At 41.7% G+C, this 19,471-nt stretch overlaps 1 protein-coding gene across 1 annotated transcript; it reads left to right on the forward strand.

The window, feature by feature from the left end:
* The first annotated feature begins 437 nt into the window (after positions 1–437).
* On the forward strand, positions 438–19,459 carry PRG4 (proteoglycan 4). Its single transcript, XM_087733817.1, has 10 exons — positions 438–534; positions 5,340–5,459; positions 8,410–8,529; positions 10,456–14,304; positions 15,400–15,483; positions 15,805–15,944; positions 16,820–16,976; positions 17,818–17,997; positions 18,207–18,332; positions 19,323–19,459. The coding sequence occupies exons 1-10, from the start codon at positions 438–440 to the stop codon at positions 19,424–19,426; spliced, it is 4,977 nt and encodes a 1,658-aa protein (XP_087589943.1). The 3' UTR covers positions 19,427–19,459.
* Positions 19,460–19,471: the final 12 nt, after the last annotated feature.

The following is a 19,471-nucleotide window of genomic DNA, read 5'->3' on the forward strand; positions in this document are numbered from 1 at the left end:
ATTTCAATGATAGATTATGGTTTATAAAATTATGTTGCCTAATAAGTAATGTTTTGACAGTATTTTTTTTTTTACTTTACATTTATCAGTATTATAACCTTAGAAACTGTTGTACTAAAGTGCATCCACATTAAAAGAAGACTGTGACTGTAGTTTACATGTAATAGAATTCTGCAAAAAATTACTTCCGTTATTTGTTAATAATGAATTTTCCTAGTCTTACTACAAAATTTAACAGCTAATCAACTAATAACCAAAGGAGAATTTATGGAGTAATACTAAATTAGCAATTTGTCCTTGAATAATTTTAGTATTAATTTTATGTTGTTATTAAACTAGTATTATGTATAAAGATATGCACTGCAATTTATTTTTTTTTAATTATGAACTGATTAATTGAATTGCATGTAGTGATGTGAGATTATTTCTTTTTAGGGATGATGTCGCACCTGAAAGTAATGGTCATATGGAAAATACTTTGCGTATTCCTGGTGATCCTTTCACTGTCCTTGATTCAAGAAGTGTCTTCTGAAGGTACTGTAACATACAAAGTTGAAGGGAGGGTGTCTAGGATATCTGACAAATAGTAAGAATGCTTCAAATGCATCTTCATAAAAATACTAAGTTCTAGAGTTTTATATTTATTCAGACAGGCATTATGATTCAGTTTTATCATCACTGAATATTTTCATAAATATATTTTGGTACAGCATGGTCCTCTTTTTTTGAGCAATAACATAAATATGAATATCATGCAAAATGTGCACGAACCTACTTCTTTTTCTGTAGACATATTCTACAGATCCTGTTGCCGTCAGACTGACGTATTTAGCCCAAGTGATTTGCAGTATGATTCAAGGAAGAATCTAAAATTACAATATCCACATAATTTGGTTAGAAATATTTAAATACAGTGGGCTCAGCGAAAGGTATGTCTATACCGTGCTAAGTGCTTTGCCATTAAATGCAGTTATTACCACCACTGAGGCCAATTTTGGCAATTATTTGTCTAATACTACAGACTTATTTACTCTCAAAGCTCTGCAATTGATTTCTAGCTAAAGAAGCACCGTTATGAAGAAATAGAAGAACTTGCAGCCTGGGAAGTCCTGTGCTGTCACAGTTCTCAAGTAGCTATAAAGTTGTTATAGGGATAACATTGTGCATTACTTGTTGGTAGAAAATAATTTATTACTACTTGATAGTAGAAGACATAAGATTTGTATATCTGAGCAGCTCATCAGGGCACAGCTGATGTCACATTTGACCTGCAGGGCAGAGCAATGTGACACCACACCCTCTGCAGTTGATGGAAGCCTTCCCGCTATTTTCACCAAAAATCAAGACTCTTGCCAACAGCAACTAGAACCATTTAGGCATTTTCCTTAGAAGTAACTTCATAACTTACAAGTCATAAACGTAAAACAAATAAATGAAAGAAAAGGTGTTACTTTTTGGAGTTGTATATATTTTCTTCCCATAAGGGAAAAAAGGTGCAATATATTGGGCACATACCCATAAACGAAGATGCCTACCTTCTCTTTTCAACTCCCCTATTAAAAGCCCATTAACTCAAGTCCATTAACTTCTCCATTTATTCCCTAGTCCCGCTTCATTATTTGTGAAGAAGTGGTAATAAACATTATACCTAACTGCTGAAAATCACAATATATAGAAGTATTTGTTATCCCATGGTCTTCCTTCATACACACACCTGAAGTGTGTGCTGTTAGAAATTGTCTTTGGTGTTGTGTTGTGTTATATGTTATTTCTTGTTATTTTCTTGTTGTTCCTCAATGTTTCAGCTGATTATCTTAACTCTGTTTTAGCTCGCTGACTGTTCAGCTTCTTTGTTTGTATTCAGGGGCGCTTCACTTGTGGTCCTGCATGTTTCATTTCCAGAAGAAGCTGTTAGCATGTTAGCAGAGATTTCATGTAGGAAGGGGAGTTGTTCCAGGGTGAATATGTGATCTGGCAGAAGGTAACAAACCGCTGCCAAGCTTGAATGCGTGCAGTTTGAAAGCAGACCTCCCGACCTCTTGTTTACCACCTGTAACCTGCACCATTTATTATTATCTAGCATTTTCCAACACTACAGCAGTCTAGCAGTAAAGCCACTGTGGGATGAGCTTTTATGTTATTCTGCTAATAAGTAATCTCCTAATTATCAAACAGAAAGTACTTTACAGAAGATTGCAGGACTAGATCCCAACTGTTCTAACCTCAGAGTTGATACCAAATTCCTCTCTGACCTCAGGGAAAAAAACTAATGTAGAGGGCAGGCAGATTTTGAAAACTGCCAATAAAAATGGCTTTGGGGACCGGTATTAATTGACAGTGCTCACCAGTTTGCAAGCTAAACCGATTTTATTTTGTTATTATGTAGAACATTACAAAAAGTACAATGAGTCTGTCACGTGCAGGCACACATCTCTAACCATACGGAGGGTGAATTAAGATGGAGAATAAGTCTGCAAAACAATACAGTGCCTAGCTGATATGCTGCTTAAGATAAATCTGCATGGGCTAGTTTGGATGCCAGAACTGGTGTTGTCATATTACTGAACCAGTCCTCAGGGATTCATTCATCTTCAGGAGAAACAGGATAAGTTAGCCCCTAACCTGAGCACGCTGCTGCCGGTCCTCAGGCTGGCTCAGAGCAAACCTCTGATCCACATACCTTTACAAAGGGTTGCACCAGGTCCACAGGTTTTGCAATACTGAGTGAAGAAATGGCATCCTGTAGAAAAAAAGATAAATCTTACTACTTTGCCATTCAGCATTTCCTTATGTACCGTTTTGGTTTGGCAATGTTTATACCAGTGTTGTGTGATTTTAGATTTATCAAGCTGTACAGGGAGATGTGGGGAAGGGTACTCTAGAGAGCATGACTGCCACTGTGATTTTAACTGTCAACACTACATGGAGTGCTGCCCTGACTTCAAGAAAGTCTGCACAGTGGGTAAGTTCCCAAACACAGCCAGTTCCTATTGGCAAGACTTCCCCTCCCATTTGCTCCAACTCCCTACCACACCAGTGTCTCTCCTCTGAATGCTTAAATGTCTGTTTTAGTTCGCTGTGTCCTTGTTCTCCTCTCATACATGTACTGTTCTCCCTGTCAAAAACTCAGTGATAACCTCTCGCAACCCATTCAAAGAAAATTATGTACCCACAGGTTATCACAAAGAAAAGGATTTTGCTTTTCAGAAGAGCAGAGCTAGGCAAGAGGGGGAGGAAACAGTTTACCTATTGCTTGTTTTCTTCTCCTTAGTGCATTTGTACTACATCTGTTTGTCTCTTATACAAAAAATGGATAAAAGCAAATTCAGGGTTTTCCAGGAAGAAATTCTGGGACATTCCAACTCAAGTTTAAGAGATGTGGAGGCGGTAGGGTCTAATCCAAAGTCAGAGGGACTTTTTCTGTACTTCCACAGACAGAATTGACTCTGGATCAGAAGCATGTCCAGAGTTTGATGGAAAAGATAGTTGGATTAGTATTATTTTATATGCTTTATTTATATGCAAAACTGTATAGTGTAAATAAATACAGGTATTTCAAACTGGTTTACTGAGAGTTAAAAAATATTTTCTGATGAATCACCAATGTCAAAAATATCAGTGATTTAGATAACGGCAGTTTGTTACACTACACTGTAATTCTAGTAAGATTATAGGTGTAAGATGAGACTTCTTAGATCCAGCAACACAGGCTGAGTGTTGTTCAAAACGCAGATGCAGCACCCCCTAAAATGCTAATTCTGCCACTCTGACATGCACACTGGAAACACTCGCGCTTCAGTCTTCCCCATCCTGATTTTGATTTGCGAGGGAACATCAGCATTTTGAATAACTGAAAGTACAGACTGAGGCATTTTAATTATGTAGGCTATTTATTTATTGTGGGCCGGATTCTAAAGCTATTCTGGCATCTGCGTAACATTTAATAAAATTTTTAAGGCTAGAGGAAGTCTTCCATGTTCTACCCTAAATCACTGAATGAAGCACAGTAGACACCATCCTTACAGGATGCAAGCAGTCTGGCTAAGGACTGTTGCCCAGTTAGTGTGATTGATACTGACTACATTAGAGAAATGCCACACATTGTTTATGAATAAAAACTGCCCTGGTGTCGTAAAATAAAAACAATTCTTACCTATGCATGTGGGATGAATCCACTGGCATCAACAGACTCACTCCATATCTACACTGGTCAAAAGGTATTCAGAACCTGCCTATACAGTAATCCTAATTTTGCTAGATTATTATTTAATTGTAAAATATGATTTTATGCCCTGCATGCCACAAAGACAATGACTTCAATAGAGACTTATGTACAGAAAAGGTACAGGATAAGAATAACAGATCATATGGTAAATTCTGGAAATACCAAGTAATAGTTAATTGTTGGGTCCATTCTGTGAGATGCTAAGCATCCTCAAAAAATACCTACTTCAGGTCTAACATAATCACTTCAATTTAACAGTTAACTAAGTACCTATTAAAGGTACTACTGAATGTTAATAAATATTAGATTGTAATGTAATGTAAAAGTTTAGGGTCAAATTTTGTCCTTGACAAATACAGCAAGCATGTTTTGCTGAAGTCTGTAATAGCTGTAATAGCACTTTCCAAAACAATTTGGTCATTATTTGATATGAAACAGAAGTACTATAGTAACTGAAGTTATCAGCAGTTAACCAATAATGAATTATTAAAAGCATGCGGTTATTAGTCATGTCAAAACATGGTAGATACTCCTTTAGTACTAATAATTTGAGAACTGTATTAAATAGACTGGGATAACATTTCAAAAATAGTCACTTTGTGTAACTTCATTAACTCATTCACACAATTAACTTGCAGTATTTGCTCAGGGACACCAGGTACACTTGGTCATGACCTATTTAGGCAAATTCTTTTTCAGAACTGCTCTGGTAGACACATCACTCTTGATGCAGAGTGGTACCCTGATAAACACCTTTTTGAAAACCCAACCCAGAATTTAAATACTATTCTTGAGATAACTGCTATTTGATTAGGGAAATGGAAGCCTTCTATGATGGGACCTAGCTAAAGTGAACTCTGAGGTCACATTTTATTCCACTATAAATTCTAAATGGTCTCAATATACTGCAATGGCAAAGTGCAGTTCTGGCTGTATGGCCTGATTCAAAACACACAATTACAAAAACAAGTTGTGGATCAGACTAGAATAACTACCTGATTTTTATGAAGCTGTTCTTCACATCAGCTTAAGCAAATGACTTCACTGTAGAAAGGTCCCAATGTTAAATGTGAGCTAGCCAAAAATACTAATTCTCTTGTTCTGCCTTATGCAGCAGTCTCCTGCAGAGGACGTTGCTTTGAAGCCTTTGAAAGAGGAAGAGAGTGTGACTGTGACATGGAGTGTGAAAGATATGGCAAATGTTGCCCAGATTATGCAAAACACTGTAAAGAGGGTAAGAAGTTTCTTTATCACTATATTTTCCCTAGATGTAATAATTTAAATATAGATGCTTTGTGTTATCATAAAACATTAGACTGTGCAGGCTTTGTTGTTGATGCTACTCGCATTAGTTCTGAAATGAATCTTTCCATAAAATTCAGCCAGCCAATCTCATTTTTTTGCTAGTACATCCACAGCATGATAACCCAAAAAACAGGAACTAAGAGGCAGAGACTTCATAAATGTTTGCTAACATTTCTATACCACAGATATTCTGCACCACTTACAGTTCTTCTATAACATCACCAGCAGTCAGCATCAGCACTTACTGGCTGCTTACAGGAGTCTTAGGACACAAGAAGTTAGCTCCTGAACAAAAACCGAAACAAATAACAAAACCTAATTTAAAAAATAAACTGGCCATTTTCTCAGGCATGAACACTTTATGAATGCATACAGGTAGATATACTGGAAACCATCACCAAGATACAAATTATGAGGGGAAAGCTTTATTTTGTGTCGCACTAGGCACACTCTAATTTAATATCAGAATCGTCACCCAGAGTAATACATGTAAGGCCAGGTTTTGCATGTGCATTTCCACTCATGCTACTTAAGTTACATCAGTAATAGAATTCAAGGACAGAAGCTGGGGGGAATGAATGACACATTGCATTAAGAAGTCTAGTTCATGTACAAAAAAGGAATAATGAAGGAAGGTCCAACTCTCTTAAATTTTCCTGAATCCAAAATGGGAAGAGCAGCCCTACACAGAAACCCGTCCTCTGGGGCAAGAGGGAGGAACTGTAGGATCTGCCTGGTTAGAAGCGGTTACACATTCACACTGCAGCAAGAGGAATTTTAAGAAAATGCACATTTAACCTTTCGGCTGCAAATTCAGTTCAGGGAAGGATTACTCTGACCCACAGTCACTTTTGTTTATTCTGTCCTTCACTGCAGAACCTGATGGTTTTTTGTTAGTTGAGCACTAGGGTGCCGATCTGGAAGAGCAGTTTCACCTTCACATAGCTTTAATGCCACTAGCAATTAAATTCTAGTCTAGAAAACACCAACAGAATATGTTTCATTTCATCATGTCCTTAAACTTTCTGCTACTTACGAACCTAAATTCATTTCTGTGAACACACTTGGCAAACACAGCTTGGCACCAGGTTGCTCCATTCACAGACCAGACAACTTCCAAGGCAGCCAATTTTCAAAGCGTCCAGTTTAACAAGCAAGATGAGCATTACGGATTATCATTTGGTTCACTTTACCAACCACTCCCAGTCCCCAAGTGCTGGTATAGCGGCTTGGTTTTGCTACTTGGTTGCATAGTAATTTATACTGAAATAGACTCTGTATTCAGCATTTTTTTGACTGGATGTCTAGAAGAGGATAAGTGTCTTAAAAGTGTCTTGAAGTGAATTTGCTGCCGTTGAGGTTGCTTAACACTTCCCTCTTTCTGCTGGAGCTTAACACATGAATGCTCACAAAAGACAGCCGTTTCACTGGTTCTTCAGTTCAAATATAATGAAAAGTTAACCAACTACTCATAATCTTAGAAGGTTTCTTCTAGTATTTTAGTTACTTAGATTTGCTATTAATTTTTGTCAAAAAAAAAATCAACAAAAAACAACAAAAAATCCCCCAAACCCAGCCTACCACTGTACTCAGTATTTTAGTATTTTTGCTATGTGCGAGTAACTGAGAAACCTGTTAAACCCTTTGGAATAATGCAGTAACTTAAGGCCACACAGTGAACTTGCATTTTGCTGTTTCTGCATCTCCTGAACACTTCGTTCTGTACAGTGGAGCTAAGTTTACAGTGTATATCTTTCCTATCCTCCAGCAGCCCTATATCTCCTGAATACACATGCACACACAGTTAAGGACTGTGTGTGCATGTGTATTCATTCCCCATGTGTATTCATTCCCCAAACATTCCCCACCCCCCACTGACTTCTCTGAAAGCTGTTTCAGCTCCCAAAGTGATTTTATTTAATTTCTCTCTCTTTCTCAGTAAAAGCTTCAGGATATAGTTCAACACCCAACTTTACTTGCTTTGAGTACTAGCTTGCTATGAAAGTAAATCCTTTGATACCATGGTCATCACCTTATGAGACAGAAGTACTACTCCTTTTGTAAAAAGCTGATTACACATACCTATGGCAGTTACCAGCTCCTTTAGTTACATCAAAAAGATCCTGCAGTTACCCTGAGCTCCATCACACTTTTTTTGCAACTAACAATATCCTTCTACAAGGCTATGCAAGTGGGAGGAGAGGGTTTCACTTCCAGTTGTACAATTTGACCCAACAACGAATTAAAAAATATTTTCTAGCTCTTACTGGATGCAAGTGAAATTCCACGCAATCTGCAGAGTTGGAAAATCTAAACAGAAACCTCCAGTTTCTCCTAAAACTCAACCTACTAGAAGTTAGTTTAATACCTAGACCTTACGTTGTTTCTTTGGTCCATGTCTACTTTGTAGCTTCTGTCTCTTTCAAGGAAACAATTGCTTTTAAGATGTCTCTCTGAAATGATCACTTGTGTGCAGAATTATCACATGTCTGAAGAACTACAATATAACTAAATCTTCAGTGGATTATCAAAGTAAATGCTTGGCTAATGTGGTAGCTCTCAGAGATACACTACAGTGAGTTAGCCCCAAGACATCTATAGTCAAAAAAATAAGCTGACAAAAAAATTAGACAAATTTTCAGAATGTAGAGCTCCACTCAGAATTCATCTTTTTCCCACCTCAAAACACGTAGGGATCCAGAGGGTATTTTTCCTCTTTTTCTTCTGAATAATACTTTAAAGAATCCTACAGATAGGAAGAAACTTAGAATATAGAAGATGGTCACTGAAATTTTGTAATCACTTTCTTCTTATACAGTTGACACCAAGCACCTATAAAGAAAAACACTCCCATTAACAGATTATTTTATTTCTTTCAGCACACACAGAAAAGGCATCACCTAAGCCTCCTCCAGCTGACAAATCAACATCTAAAAGGTCATCCAAAAATGAGGAAAAGAAGCCAGAGGAAGTAACACAGACCCATGAAGTTATGGAAGGTAGGAAGGCACATGAATGAAACAGGATGGGTGTTACCTGAAGGAATATGAAAGACCATTTTCCTGCTCTGGAAATAGAAAGCCAATGTGAGACATTACCAGACAGTTACCAAGCTTGGAACCGCTCAGTTTATAAACTAATTACCTCACCTAGACCTCAGGATGCTGACTTTGGAGAGTTCACTTAACACAGATGTTGGAGTGCAGTGATGTCTCCTGTGTATCCATTGGATTTTCACACACATCTTCCAAAAATACGTTACATGCCATTGTCAGTTTTGGACCAAGTCCATGGCTGGAACAGGAAGGGTGTTGTATTTTGGGACAGTGATGAATTGGCAGGACCAGGACAGGAAAGTCTCCAGCAGGTTTCTCCAGCTTTAATCAAGCTAGGCCTCGTGCAGCTTCAGAAAACACATATAGTTTATTTTTTTCTGAAGGAAAATATGTTGCTTTCCTGTGTTTGATATTCTGTTCTAGCATTTTAAGTGATAACTTGGGAGATAAGTTTGAACTTGAAACTTGAAGTAACAAGTATATAATGAGACTAGAAGTCAATTTTGGACAATATTTTAATCCTTACATTTTTTAATTTTTATTTTGAGTACTTACCTTTCTGCTGTGGCAATTTCCTATTACAAAAATCAATATAGTGGTTCAAATGAAACAAAATTAAGGAAATTCAAATAACCATTAACAGGATCCCACTTGGCTTATGGTATTTCAGACACATTGGGTAGGAGGAAAACCCATTCTGTAACGCTCTGCTCATACTGCACTGTTTCTACAATACGTTTACACAGGGATTATTTCTCACACTGCAGTATTATAAGTTCTTCCAGTGTGCTGGGAGAGACACTGCATCAGTGCTGCTAACAGTCATCAGGCTGTGACCATCAGCAATAGCTCAGGTCTTTTTAGATTTTTAGATTTGTTGAAAAGCTGAACAACATGGCCCCAAACCACATGATGCTGTGCTTGTTTTTTTCAGGTTTTCAAGAAACAAATGCCAAGTCAGTTGTAGTGGTAGACAGCAACACAGCAGGAATCATAGGAAAAAACACCCCTATGCGTAAACAGAACTAAAAGGCAAAACATCACAGAGATAACAGTGGAGAGATTAAAATGCAGAAACATTTACAGTTAGTTTTTGCTGAATATAGCTATACTAATAATTGTACCTAAGACAGCGTAACTACATAGACAAGTAAAGAGAGTCTTAAAGCTGTAAATGACAAAGAGGAAAAACACCAAAGATAAAAAGATACAGTAGGAGATGCAGTCAGATGTCTGTACTCAGAAAGTTTGTTTTCCTCCTGTTTCCCTAACTCTCTCCTTCAGGTTCAGGTGATCAGTGCAGGCCATGTTATAATTAAGGCCAGAGGAACAAATAAAAGAACAGACTGAGAAGGGAAATGTCCCATTAGAAGGACTATATTTTATAGTGTAGCTCCCCTTCCATGAAAAAGGATGGAAACACCAGGTGGCCTCACCTACAAACACCAGAATAAAATCTACCATGCTGCATTCAGAGTTGCGACAGGTTAGCCAAAAGGATTACTTGAAACTTAGCTAAGCTGCTGCAAAGTCCCGTGCAGACAAAAGGAATTCACATTTAACTCAAGTCCAGGTTAGTTTGGCTCTTCTAAATTATTTATCTTAAGTCCATAAACTAGCATTTATCAATTTAACTTCAGTTTCCACATATCCTTTTCTTTTTTTTGCCAGTTTAAATAAATGTTTCAACAGGTTTAAAGCTAATTAAGTGCAATTTTACACAGAAAGCTTTTTGAGCAAAGACCATAAAACCAACTATTGCTATGCAAAAGATAAGCAGCTATTTCTAACTGGTATAATAAATCAATATGCAATAGGTGCATGCACTGCAACTCCAATGTCTTAATATATATATATTTGTTCTCATAGGTACTGGCAGCGGACTGGAAAACAAATCGACCAGTCCTGCTCCAACTACAAAACACCCTGAAACAACCACACCAATAAAAGCAACTACATCTAGTCCAAGCCCCAGTTTACCAAGTACTACAAGTACTACCACAAAAGCAACAACTACCAAAGGGACCACTACAGCTCAGAAAGATACTCCTGCGACAACAGCGGCACCAACAACCAAGGCAGATTCTCCCACCACCCCCAAACCTGAAGAGACAACCCCTGCAGCCACAGAGGCACCAACAATCAAGACAGATAATCCCACCATCCCTACGGTAGAAGATATGACCCCTGAGGCCACAGAGGAACCAATAACTGAAGCAGACTCTCCCACCATCCCCAAAGCTGAAGAGGCAACCCTAGAGGCTACAGAGACACCTACGATCAAGAGTGACTCTCCTACCACCACCAAACCTGAAGAGCAAGCCCCTGAAGTAACAGAGGAAACAATGACTGAGGCAGACTCTCCCACCACCCCCAAACCTGAAGACACAACCCCAGAGGCCACAGAGGCACCAACGACCAAGGCAGACTCTCCCACCACCCCCAAACCTGAAGACACAACCCCAGAGGCCACAGAGGCACCAACGACCAAGGCAGACTCTCCCACCACCCCCAAACCTGAAGACACAACCCCAGAGGCACCAACGACCAAGGCAGACTCTCCCACCACTCCTAAGGTTGAAGATATGACCCCAGAAGCCACAGAGGAACCAATAACCAAGGCAGACTCTCCCACCACCCCCAAACCTGAAGACACAACCCCAGAGGCCACAGAGGCACCAACGACCGAGGCAGACTCTCCCACCACCCCCAAACCTGAAGACACAACCCCAGAGGCCACAGAGGCACCAATGACCGAGGCAGACTCTCCCACCACCCCCAAACCTGAAGACACAACCCCAGAGGCCACAGAGGCACCAGCGACCGAGGCAGACTCTCCCACCACCCCCAAACCTGAAGACACAACCCCAGAGGCCACAGAGGCACCAGCGACCGAGGCAGACTCTCCCACCACCCCCAAACCTGAAGACACAACCCCAGAGGCCACAGAGGCACCAGCGACCGAGGCAGACTCTCCCACCACCCCCAAACCTGAAGACACAACCCCAGAGGCCACAGAGGCACCAGCGACCGAGGCAGACTCTCCCACCACCCCCAAACCTGAAGACACAACCCCAGAGGCCACAGAGGCACCAGCGACCGAGGCAGACTCTCCCACCACCCCCAAACCTGAAGACACAACCCCAGAGGCCACAGAGGCACCAGCGACCGAGGCAGACTCTCCCACCACCCCCAAACCTGAAGACACAACCCCAGAGGCCACAGAGGCACCAGCGACCGAGGCAGACTCTCCCACCACCCCCAAACCTGAAGACACAACCCCAGAGGCCACAGAGGCACCAGCGACCGAGGCAGACTCTCCCACCACCCCCAAACCTGAAGACACAACCCCAGAGGCCACAGAGGCACCAGCGACCGAGGCAGACTCTCCCACCACCCCCAAACCTGAAGACACAACCCCAGAGGCCACAGAGGCACCAGCGACCGAGGCAGACTCTCCCACCACCCCCAAACCTGAAGACACAACCCCAGAGGCCACAGAGGCACCAGCGACCGAGGCAGACTCTCCCACCACCCCCAAACCTGAAGACACAACCCCAGAGGCCACAGAGGCACCAACGACCAAGGCAGACTCTCCCACCACCCCCAAACCTGAAGACACAACCCCAGAGGCACCAACGACCAAGGCAGACTCTCCCACCACCCCCAAACCTGAAGACACAACCCCAGAGGCACCAACGACCAAGGCAGACTCTCCCACCACTCCCAAACCTGAAGACACAACCCCAGAGGCCACGGATGCACCAACGACCAAGGCAGACTCCCCCACCACTCCCAAACCTGAAGACACAACCCCAGAGGCACCAACGACCAAGGCAGACTCTCCCACCACCCCCAAACCTGAAGACACAACCCCAGAGGCACCAACGACCAAGGCAGACTCTCCCACCACCCCCAAACCTGAAGACACAACCCCAGAGGCACCAACGACCAAGGCAGACTCTCCCACCACCCCCAAACCTGAAGACACAACCCCAGAGGCCACAGAGGCACCAGCGACCGAGGCAGACTCTCCCACCACCCCCAAACCTGAAGACACAACCCCAGAGGCCACAGAGGCACCAGCGACCGAGGCAGACTCTCCCACCACCCCCAAACCTGAAGACACAACCCCAGAGGCACCAACAACCAAGGCAGACTCTCCCACCACCCCCAAACCTGAAGACACAACCCCAGAGGCCACAGAGGCACCAGCGACCAAGGCAGACTCTCCCACCACCCCCAAACCTGAAGACACAACCCCAGAGGCCACAGAGGCACCAGCGACCGAGGCAGACTCTCCCACCACCCCCAAACCTGAAGACACAACCCCAGAGGCACCAACTACCAAGGCAGACTCTCCCACCACCCCCAAACCTGAAGACACAACCCCAGAGGCACCAACAATCAAGGCAGACTCTCCTACCACCCTTAAGGTTAAGGGGACTACCCCTGCAGCCACTGAGGTTGACACCACTGCCATACAGAAAACAACACCTATTGAACTGACAACTACTGTCCCTGGATTAGTAACAACTGCTAAAAAAATCACAACCACTCAAAGCAGTGAGGCGGTCAGAACAACTAGGAAGGAAACCCCCATACCTGAAGCAGACGTAACAGTTTCAGAAACAACAGCAGAGAAGAAAATTACAACTCCTCCACCCAAAGTAGCAACCAGCACAACTGCAAAAGATAGGACTACAGCAGGACAAAGGATAGTGGTGGCTGCAGCTAGGACTACTGAGATTGTAACAGTAACTGATAAAAAAGACAAAACAACAGCTAAAACTGTTACTACTCCTAGAACAGAAGAGCTGACAACTAAAATAGAAAAAACCACGGTGAACAAAGAGATAACGACACCCAAGAAAGACAAAAGTACTGTGCTTAAAGACATTTTAACAACAAGTAGGAAAGACACAACTACTGTAACTATGGTGATAACAGCTAAACCAGATGACTCTCCTAAAGGTAAGGATGATATTCCAAATACAACTTCTACAGCCAAGCAAGCTGTCACTACAGCAGCTGAATCAGAAGCAGCTACTGTGGACAAAAAGACTGCAACAATGGCTGCAGAAAAAGAAGCAACCCCAGCTAAACAAGACAAGCCTCCCATACCAAAAGAGACTTTACCAGCTAAAGAAGAAGAAAGGCCTGCAGGAACAGCGACTCTAACAAAAGCAGCTCTAGCAGCTACGACTGCCATGCCCAAGCCCACTGTGTTGACAACAACTGCCAAAACAGATTCAACTCCTAACCCCAGGGAGATTGTGACAACAAGTAAAAGAGACACAACTATGGAAACTAAGCAGACTGTAACAGCAGCAGCTAAAGAGAGCACAGGTGCTACTTGTGTTGTTGTAGAGACAACAACAGCTGGTAAAAAAGAGGTAATGACCATCAAAGAAACTAGCATCACAACTGAAAAAGAAATGGAAGATGCCACCGAGAAGGCGCCTAGTATTGACAAGGGAGAGGGAACCACAGTTACCAAAGAGACCACTACAAAAGAGAAAAAAGACACGATAGAAGAAATGTTTATTGTTTCTAAAGGGACATCCAAGCCAACTATACATTTCCAGGAGGTTACTGACACAAGAGATGAGCCTCATCCATCCAGCCCTGAAACGCTGCCAGTAAAAGAGCCTGAGATAAACAACAAGCCTTTAATACAAACTGCAGACTTGCCAATTTTAACTGGAGAAACACAAGGTAATTGCATTCCAGTAGGTACAAAAGCACCAATAACTCAACCAGAGAGCACAACAAAACATGTGAGTAAAGGACATGCAAGACCTTTCTATCTGGTGCCAGAAGGATGTGGCACTCCTGTCTGGTGGTCAATAATGAGCACGATGCTACAGCTGCCAGCACCCTGAATGCTGGTACCTCAGTTTTCAATTGTGTTGTTATGGAAGTTCTCCATGTAGTTTAGAGCATGATCTTGTTTCAGTAATTGGTCCAGCTGAAAAACGTTTGCTCTAAGCACTGTGGAAGATGCAAACACAAGAAGTAAAAGACAAAGAAGATACATTTCTGAGTCCCATGAAAACATTGCCAGGGAGTCAGGCTGAATATCCACCATTACTCATGGTACCTAACCTGTCATTTTGTAGTCACATACAAAAAATGTCACGTAAGACAGACAAGAAGTCTTTTCCTTGTATTCTCTCTCCTCTGTGCTTTTTAACACAACATTTTTCGTGTCATCACAGTTTATTTTAATCAGATATAGCCCCTAGGTTCTTGGGTAGTTTTTCAACCATATATTGACATATATTTTGGGAAAAAGAAGTTTTTTAGATGGAAAATACTTGGGTTTTTGTCCAAAACAGATTCATCTTTCCTTTATATTTAACTGAAAGTAAATATAAATGCTTTTTTAAGAAACAAGGAGGGGGAGGGGAACCGACTAGAGCAGCTTACAGAAACATCAAGTAAACATCCTGGAGCATAAAGAAATTAAATGAGGAACGTAGCATACAATGCAGTTATAGGTCTTTTTCTGAATTACAGGTACGCAGGTAAGCAATAAGTGATGATATCCATACCTAGTCAGGTAAACAGCTGGTCTTGCACTGCTGGGACCAAGAGACAAGAGCCAAACTTTCCAAGAATCTCTCTCAAATGAGTAATCAAACCCTTTGCATGACAAGTGCCAGGCAGAGACCTGAGCAACAGAGAGCCCTGAACATCGCCCGAAACAAACGATCACGTCTAACAGCCGCAGTGCTACTAGCGGTGGGCAGGGGAGGTAACGCACTTTCTGTTAAATGTTAAACAAACCCAAGCCACTGTGTTTTGCAGCGAAGGACGAGAAGGACCTGTGCAGCGGGAAGCCAGCGGACGGCATGGTGGCCCTGCCAAACGGCACCCTGGCCGTCTTCCGAGGTAGGCCGGCCCCCCACCTCCTCCGCCGCCGCCCTCACCGGCCCCGGCCCCGGCCCCGGCCCGCCCCTACCCCCCGCGTCGCTTCAGCGCTCTGAGGCCGCACAAAGCGACACCGGAGCCCAGGGGCCTCCTCGGCCCGGCCCGCCCGCGCCTCAGGTGTGCCTCCGGGGCAGGAGCCGCCTTACCCCCTCAGCCGCGTCCTGAGGGCAGGAGCGAGGAAAGACGGGAGGGGGATCCTCGTTTCTAGTGCCTTTTCCCCTGCGTCTGTCTGTCCGTGCGTCGGTCCACACGCCTTTCACCATGCCTCCTCCCGCTGCGCAGGTCACTACTACTGGCTGCTGAACGGCAGGAGCCCGCCGACGACCAGCCCCCGCCGGATCAGGGAGGGCTGGGGCGTCCCGTCCCCCATCGACGCCGTCTTCTCCAGGTGCAACTGCGATGGCAAGACCTTCTTCATCAAGGTGGGGAGCCCCTGCTCCGGGGAGCGGGAGGCAGCCGAGAGGCTGCGTGGGGCAGGTCAGCTTAAAAAAAGGTGCAGGTTTTGAAACGCAGCCCCGCAGAAGAGGAGCCTTGCGGTGCTCTGAGGCTGTGTTGCTCGTTTTATAGAACAAATGGAGTTTTCAAACGGCGTGGTGGGTTTGAAACTCTGTGGGTGAAGTTAAGCGTCTCTTCCTCAGCCACCCCTCGTCTGCCTTGAAATGCTGCTTATCAGGAAAAAACTCAGTTCAGTGCTTTTTTCCCCTGTGACTGGTGACAGAAGCGTAGCAGTGACAGAATAACTGATAATTGAGTTTACATATAAGCCATGCTTCAAAAAAATCCAGTGCCTTAAAAGATGGGTATTTTATCGTGTCTTGCCCTTGCTCGCACACAGCCTAAATTAGCTCCTAATACATTGCCCTTCCTGAAAGATGATGATAATGAAATGCACACACTTCATTCAAGACATAATATAGTTATTTCCCAAGTAATCACTCAGCCCTAGAATTCAAGCAGCTTTTTTACCTGTGAAAATTTAGAGATTTAGAAAGCAATGCTTCAGTATTCTTCAGTATTGCTTTCAGTATTCAGAAAGCAATGGTTCAATAACCACTCTTAACAGTTCATTTCTAAGAACTCTACTCCTACTCAAAGGTGGTGTTAAAAGACTTGCAGAAGGTATTTAATGAAGTTGTAATATTTTTTCCTTTTTTTAAGGGATGTAGGAGTGGTTCCAGTCAGTTTTACAATGTATTTATCAAAATGCTAGTGTTACGATTATTTTTCATGCGTACGTTGAAGTTCAGTTACCAAGAATGAATTTCCTCTAAAGCCCACTTTTTCCTTAAATCACTAGGGTCCCCTATACTGGCGTTTCACCAATGGTGTTATGGATAAAGGCTATCCCAAACCTCTTGCAAATGGATTTGCAGGGCTGAGCGGGAAAATAGTAGCAACTCTCCCTGTGGCAAGATACAACAACAGACCAGAATCTGTTTATTTTATCAAAAAAGGTATGTCTCATATTTCAGAAGTTCATAGATCATCAAAAAGTGCTTGAATTGCTTGGAACACCATTTCTCTTGACTGAAAGACATCTTTCTTTCAAAACCAGAAACATAAGTGATGTCAGAGTGTGCTAGGTGGTCAAAAAATAGCCTGAAGCTTTAAAAATTTGTATTAGTATTTACGGATCTTTAAGTGCATTTTAAAATGGACAGGACTATAGGGGACAGAATCCAGCATCTTAGTGGACAAACATTAAAATAAGTTTTAGCTGGTGGTAAAACTATTTTAGTCTCAAGTTAATTAGAGAAGGGAAGACTTTAATTGTACTAGTTCATAACTATGTATGGAAATCTCCCTATTTCTTGTTCCGTATTTTAAATTAATGTAATTTCCTTATCTTATATGAATGATGTACTGCCAGCAGAAGAATCATTACCTAAATTTAAAAAGCAGAGGTTAAGCAAATGCAAATCTTTTTCCAGATGCCAGCCCTCCTCTCACACAGCCTAAAATGATGGTCTTAACCCTCTCCCTGATAAATAGGAATGATGGCAGCAAAAGCAGTTCCCCTGGCATTGTACTTAACTTCAGTAACTGTAATGAGCTTGCAGGAGGTATCGCTACATCTAGAAGCATGTGTTAGATTTAGAGAGCAAGGCTTTTGTCTCAAAATATAGGAATGGATATAAAAAGCTGAAGGCTGCAACAGCTGTAGATGTATTAAAATGATGCTATTGATTTTCTGCATGTGATATGAATATCATGTCATATGGATATCAATGACATTTTTGTATCTGATCTAGCTTTTTTTTTTTTTTAACCAAATGAAACAAACATCTACTTTAGATGGCAACATGCAACAGTACGTGTACAGACAAGAACCAGCCAAGAAGTGTCAAAGAAGAACCCAGGTTACCATAAGATACCCAGCTTATGTTCCAAGACTTGTAATAAGGAGACGCTTTCAACGTGCAGTAAGAATACCAACTGCTATGCAGACTGTCAGAATCAACCCATATCCGTCTGGTAACTTATGTTTATTAAGTTTCTTTTATACAACCATTTTAATCTTAGTAGTTTCTGAAACACAACATTCTATTCCATCTTTTTTAATATAGTACTTTTAAATTTTTTTAATGCAATGGATCTCGCTTGCTCTAGATTATACAAGCAAATGATAGCTTACAGCAGACACGCTGTGACACCTCCTAACTTAAGTTTTATTTTGCTTGCAGGAGTTTTGCGTAAGGAAATCAAAATGACTGCCTACTGGAGAGGGCTCCCGAAAGTAATTCATTCAACTGTATCAATACCCAACTATAACAAGCCAGATGGCTATGATTATTATGCCTTCTCTTACAGTAAGTTAAAGCTAATGCAAGTTACTATACATTTCAAAAGACTAAGGGATGGGGAAGAAAGAAGCCCATGTATCTCTGAGCTTTCCAAAGTGTGAGGTTACTGCTTGTGATTCTGCAAGACTAATTTTAAGCACTACTAAAAAGTCCTGAGAATTAAAATGTTGCCTGTAATCAAGAGATGTTTCTATTAAAAGTCAATAGTTACAGGACAACTAGCAGCAACGAGGTATAATGATTCAAACTAGCCAGCTGTGGAATGCGTTGCCATAAGAGTTCAGGCTTATAAAGTGATAAAAAAACCTGACATATTATGTTAATGACAGAGGAAATCCTTGGATCACTACACATCAATGTTTTTTTCACTGGCTTCCATGGAACTATGTTACTGACAAAACGTAACAAAAATGGGAGCGACACAAACCATTTTCCTTCACAGGAAAAAATTATTTATGTTTCTAGATTAGGTAGATCCTTCCCCTCTAGCCAGGATCTTGTAAAAGCATTCCTCAGAATTTTCTGGATTACTCAGAAAAAAAAGCTCTAAGAACTAGCTGTATCCAAATACAGGATACTAAAGTAAGTCTCTGCCAGTATGATCTAATTCTTAACCTTAACATAGGCCAATTCACGCTCGGGGACCACAGAGTTCCCACTTTTGTAGTCAGTGCAGGATTATTTTGTTTCTAGTTTGTTTGATTTCCAAACTCTTAAGACCATTTCTGTGTTCTAGCAGTATAAAAGTATTCTTCCCTACTCTCTGTTCTTGGGACAGATTTCATTATTAGCAGTACTGTAAAACTTCGCTAAACACAAAGAACGACATGTAAAAAATAAAGCTGAGGACAAAAATTCATTGTTATAGCCTCTTAACTCCATCTATGTATGTGGAATGTTATTAATGCCTAAATGAAATTAAAGGAAGGCTTCAAGATTCTTTCCATGTACTAAATGTAGTTTCTGGAATTTCATTCTGACGTATCTTCATTTCAGATCGGTACTACAGTTTGGATGTTGGCAAAAGAATAGCAAGACCTGTTACCGCTCTCACAGGAAAGACTGTATCCAAAGACTGGTACAACTGTCCTAGCAAGTGATACGCAGCAGAGGATTTAAAAAAAAGATGCCATTTGAATGTTGAC

Source organism: Nipponia nippon, unplaced genomic scaffold (assembly GCF_047370975.1).
Source record: "Nipponia nippon isolate SJK-2023a ecotype South Korea unplaced genomic scaffold, ASM4737097v1 scaffold_5, whole genome shotgun sequence".
In the NCBI taxonomy this organism is placed as follows: domain Eukaryota; kingdom Metazoa; phylum Chordata; class Aves; order Pelecaniformes; family Threskiornithidae; genus Nipponia; species Nipponia nippon.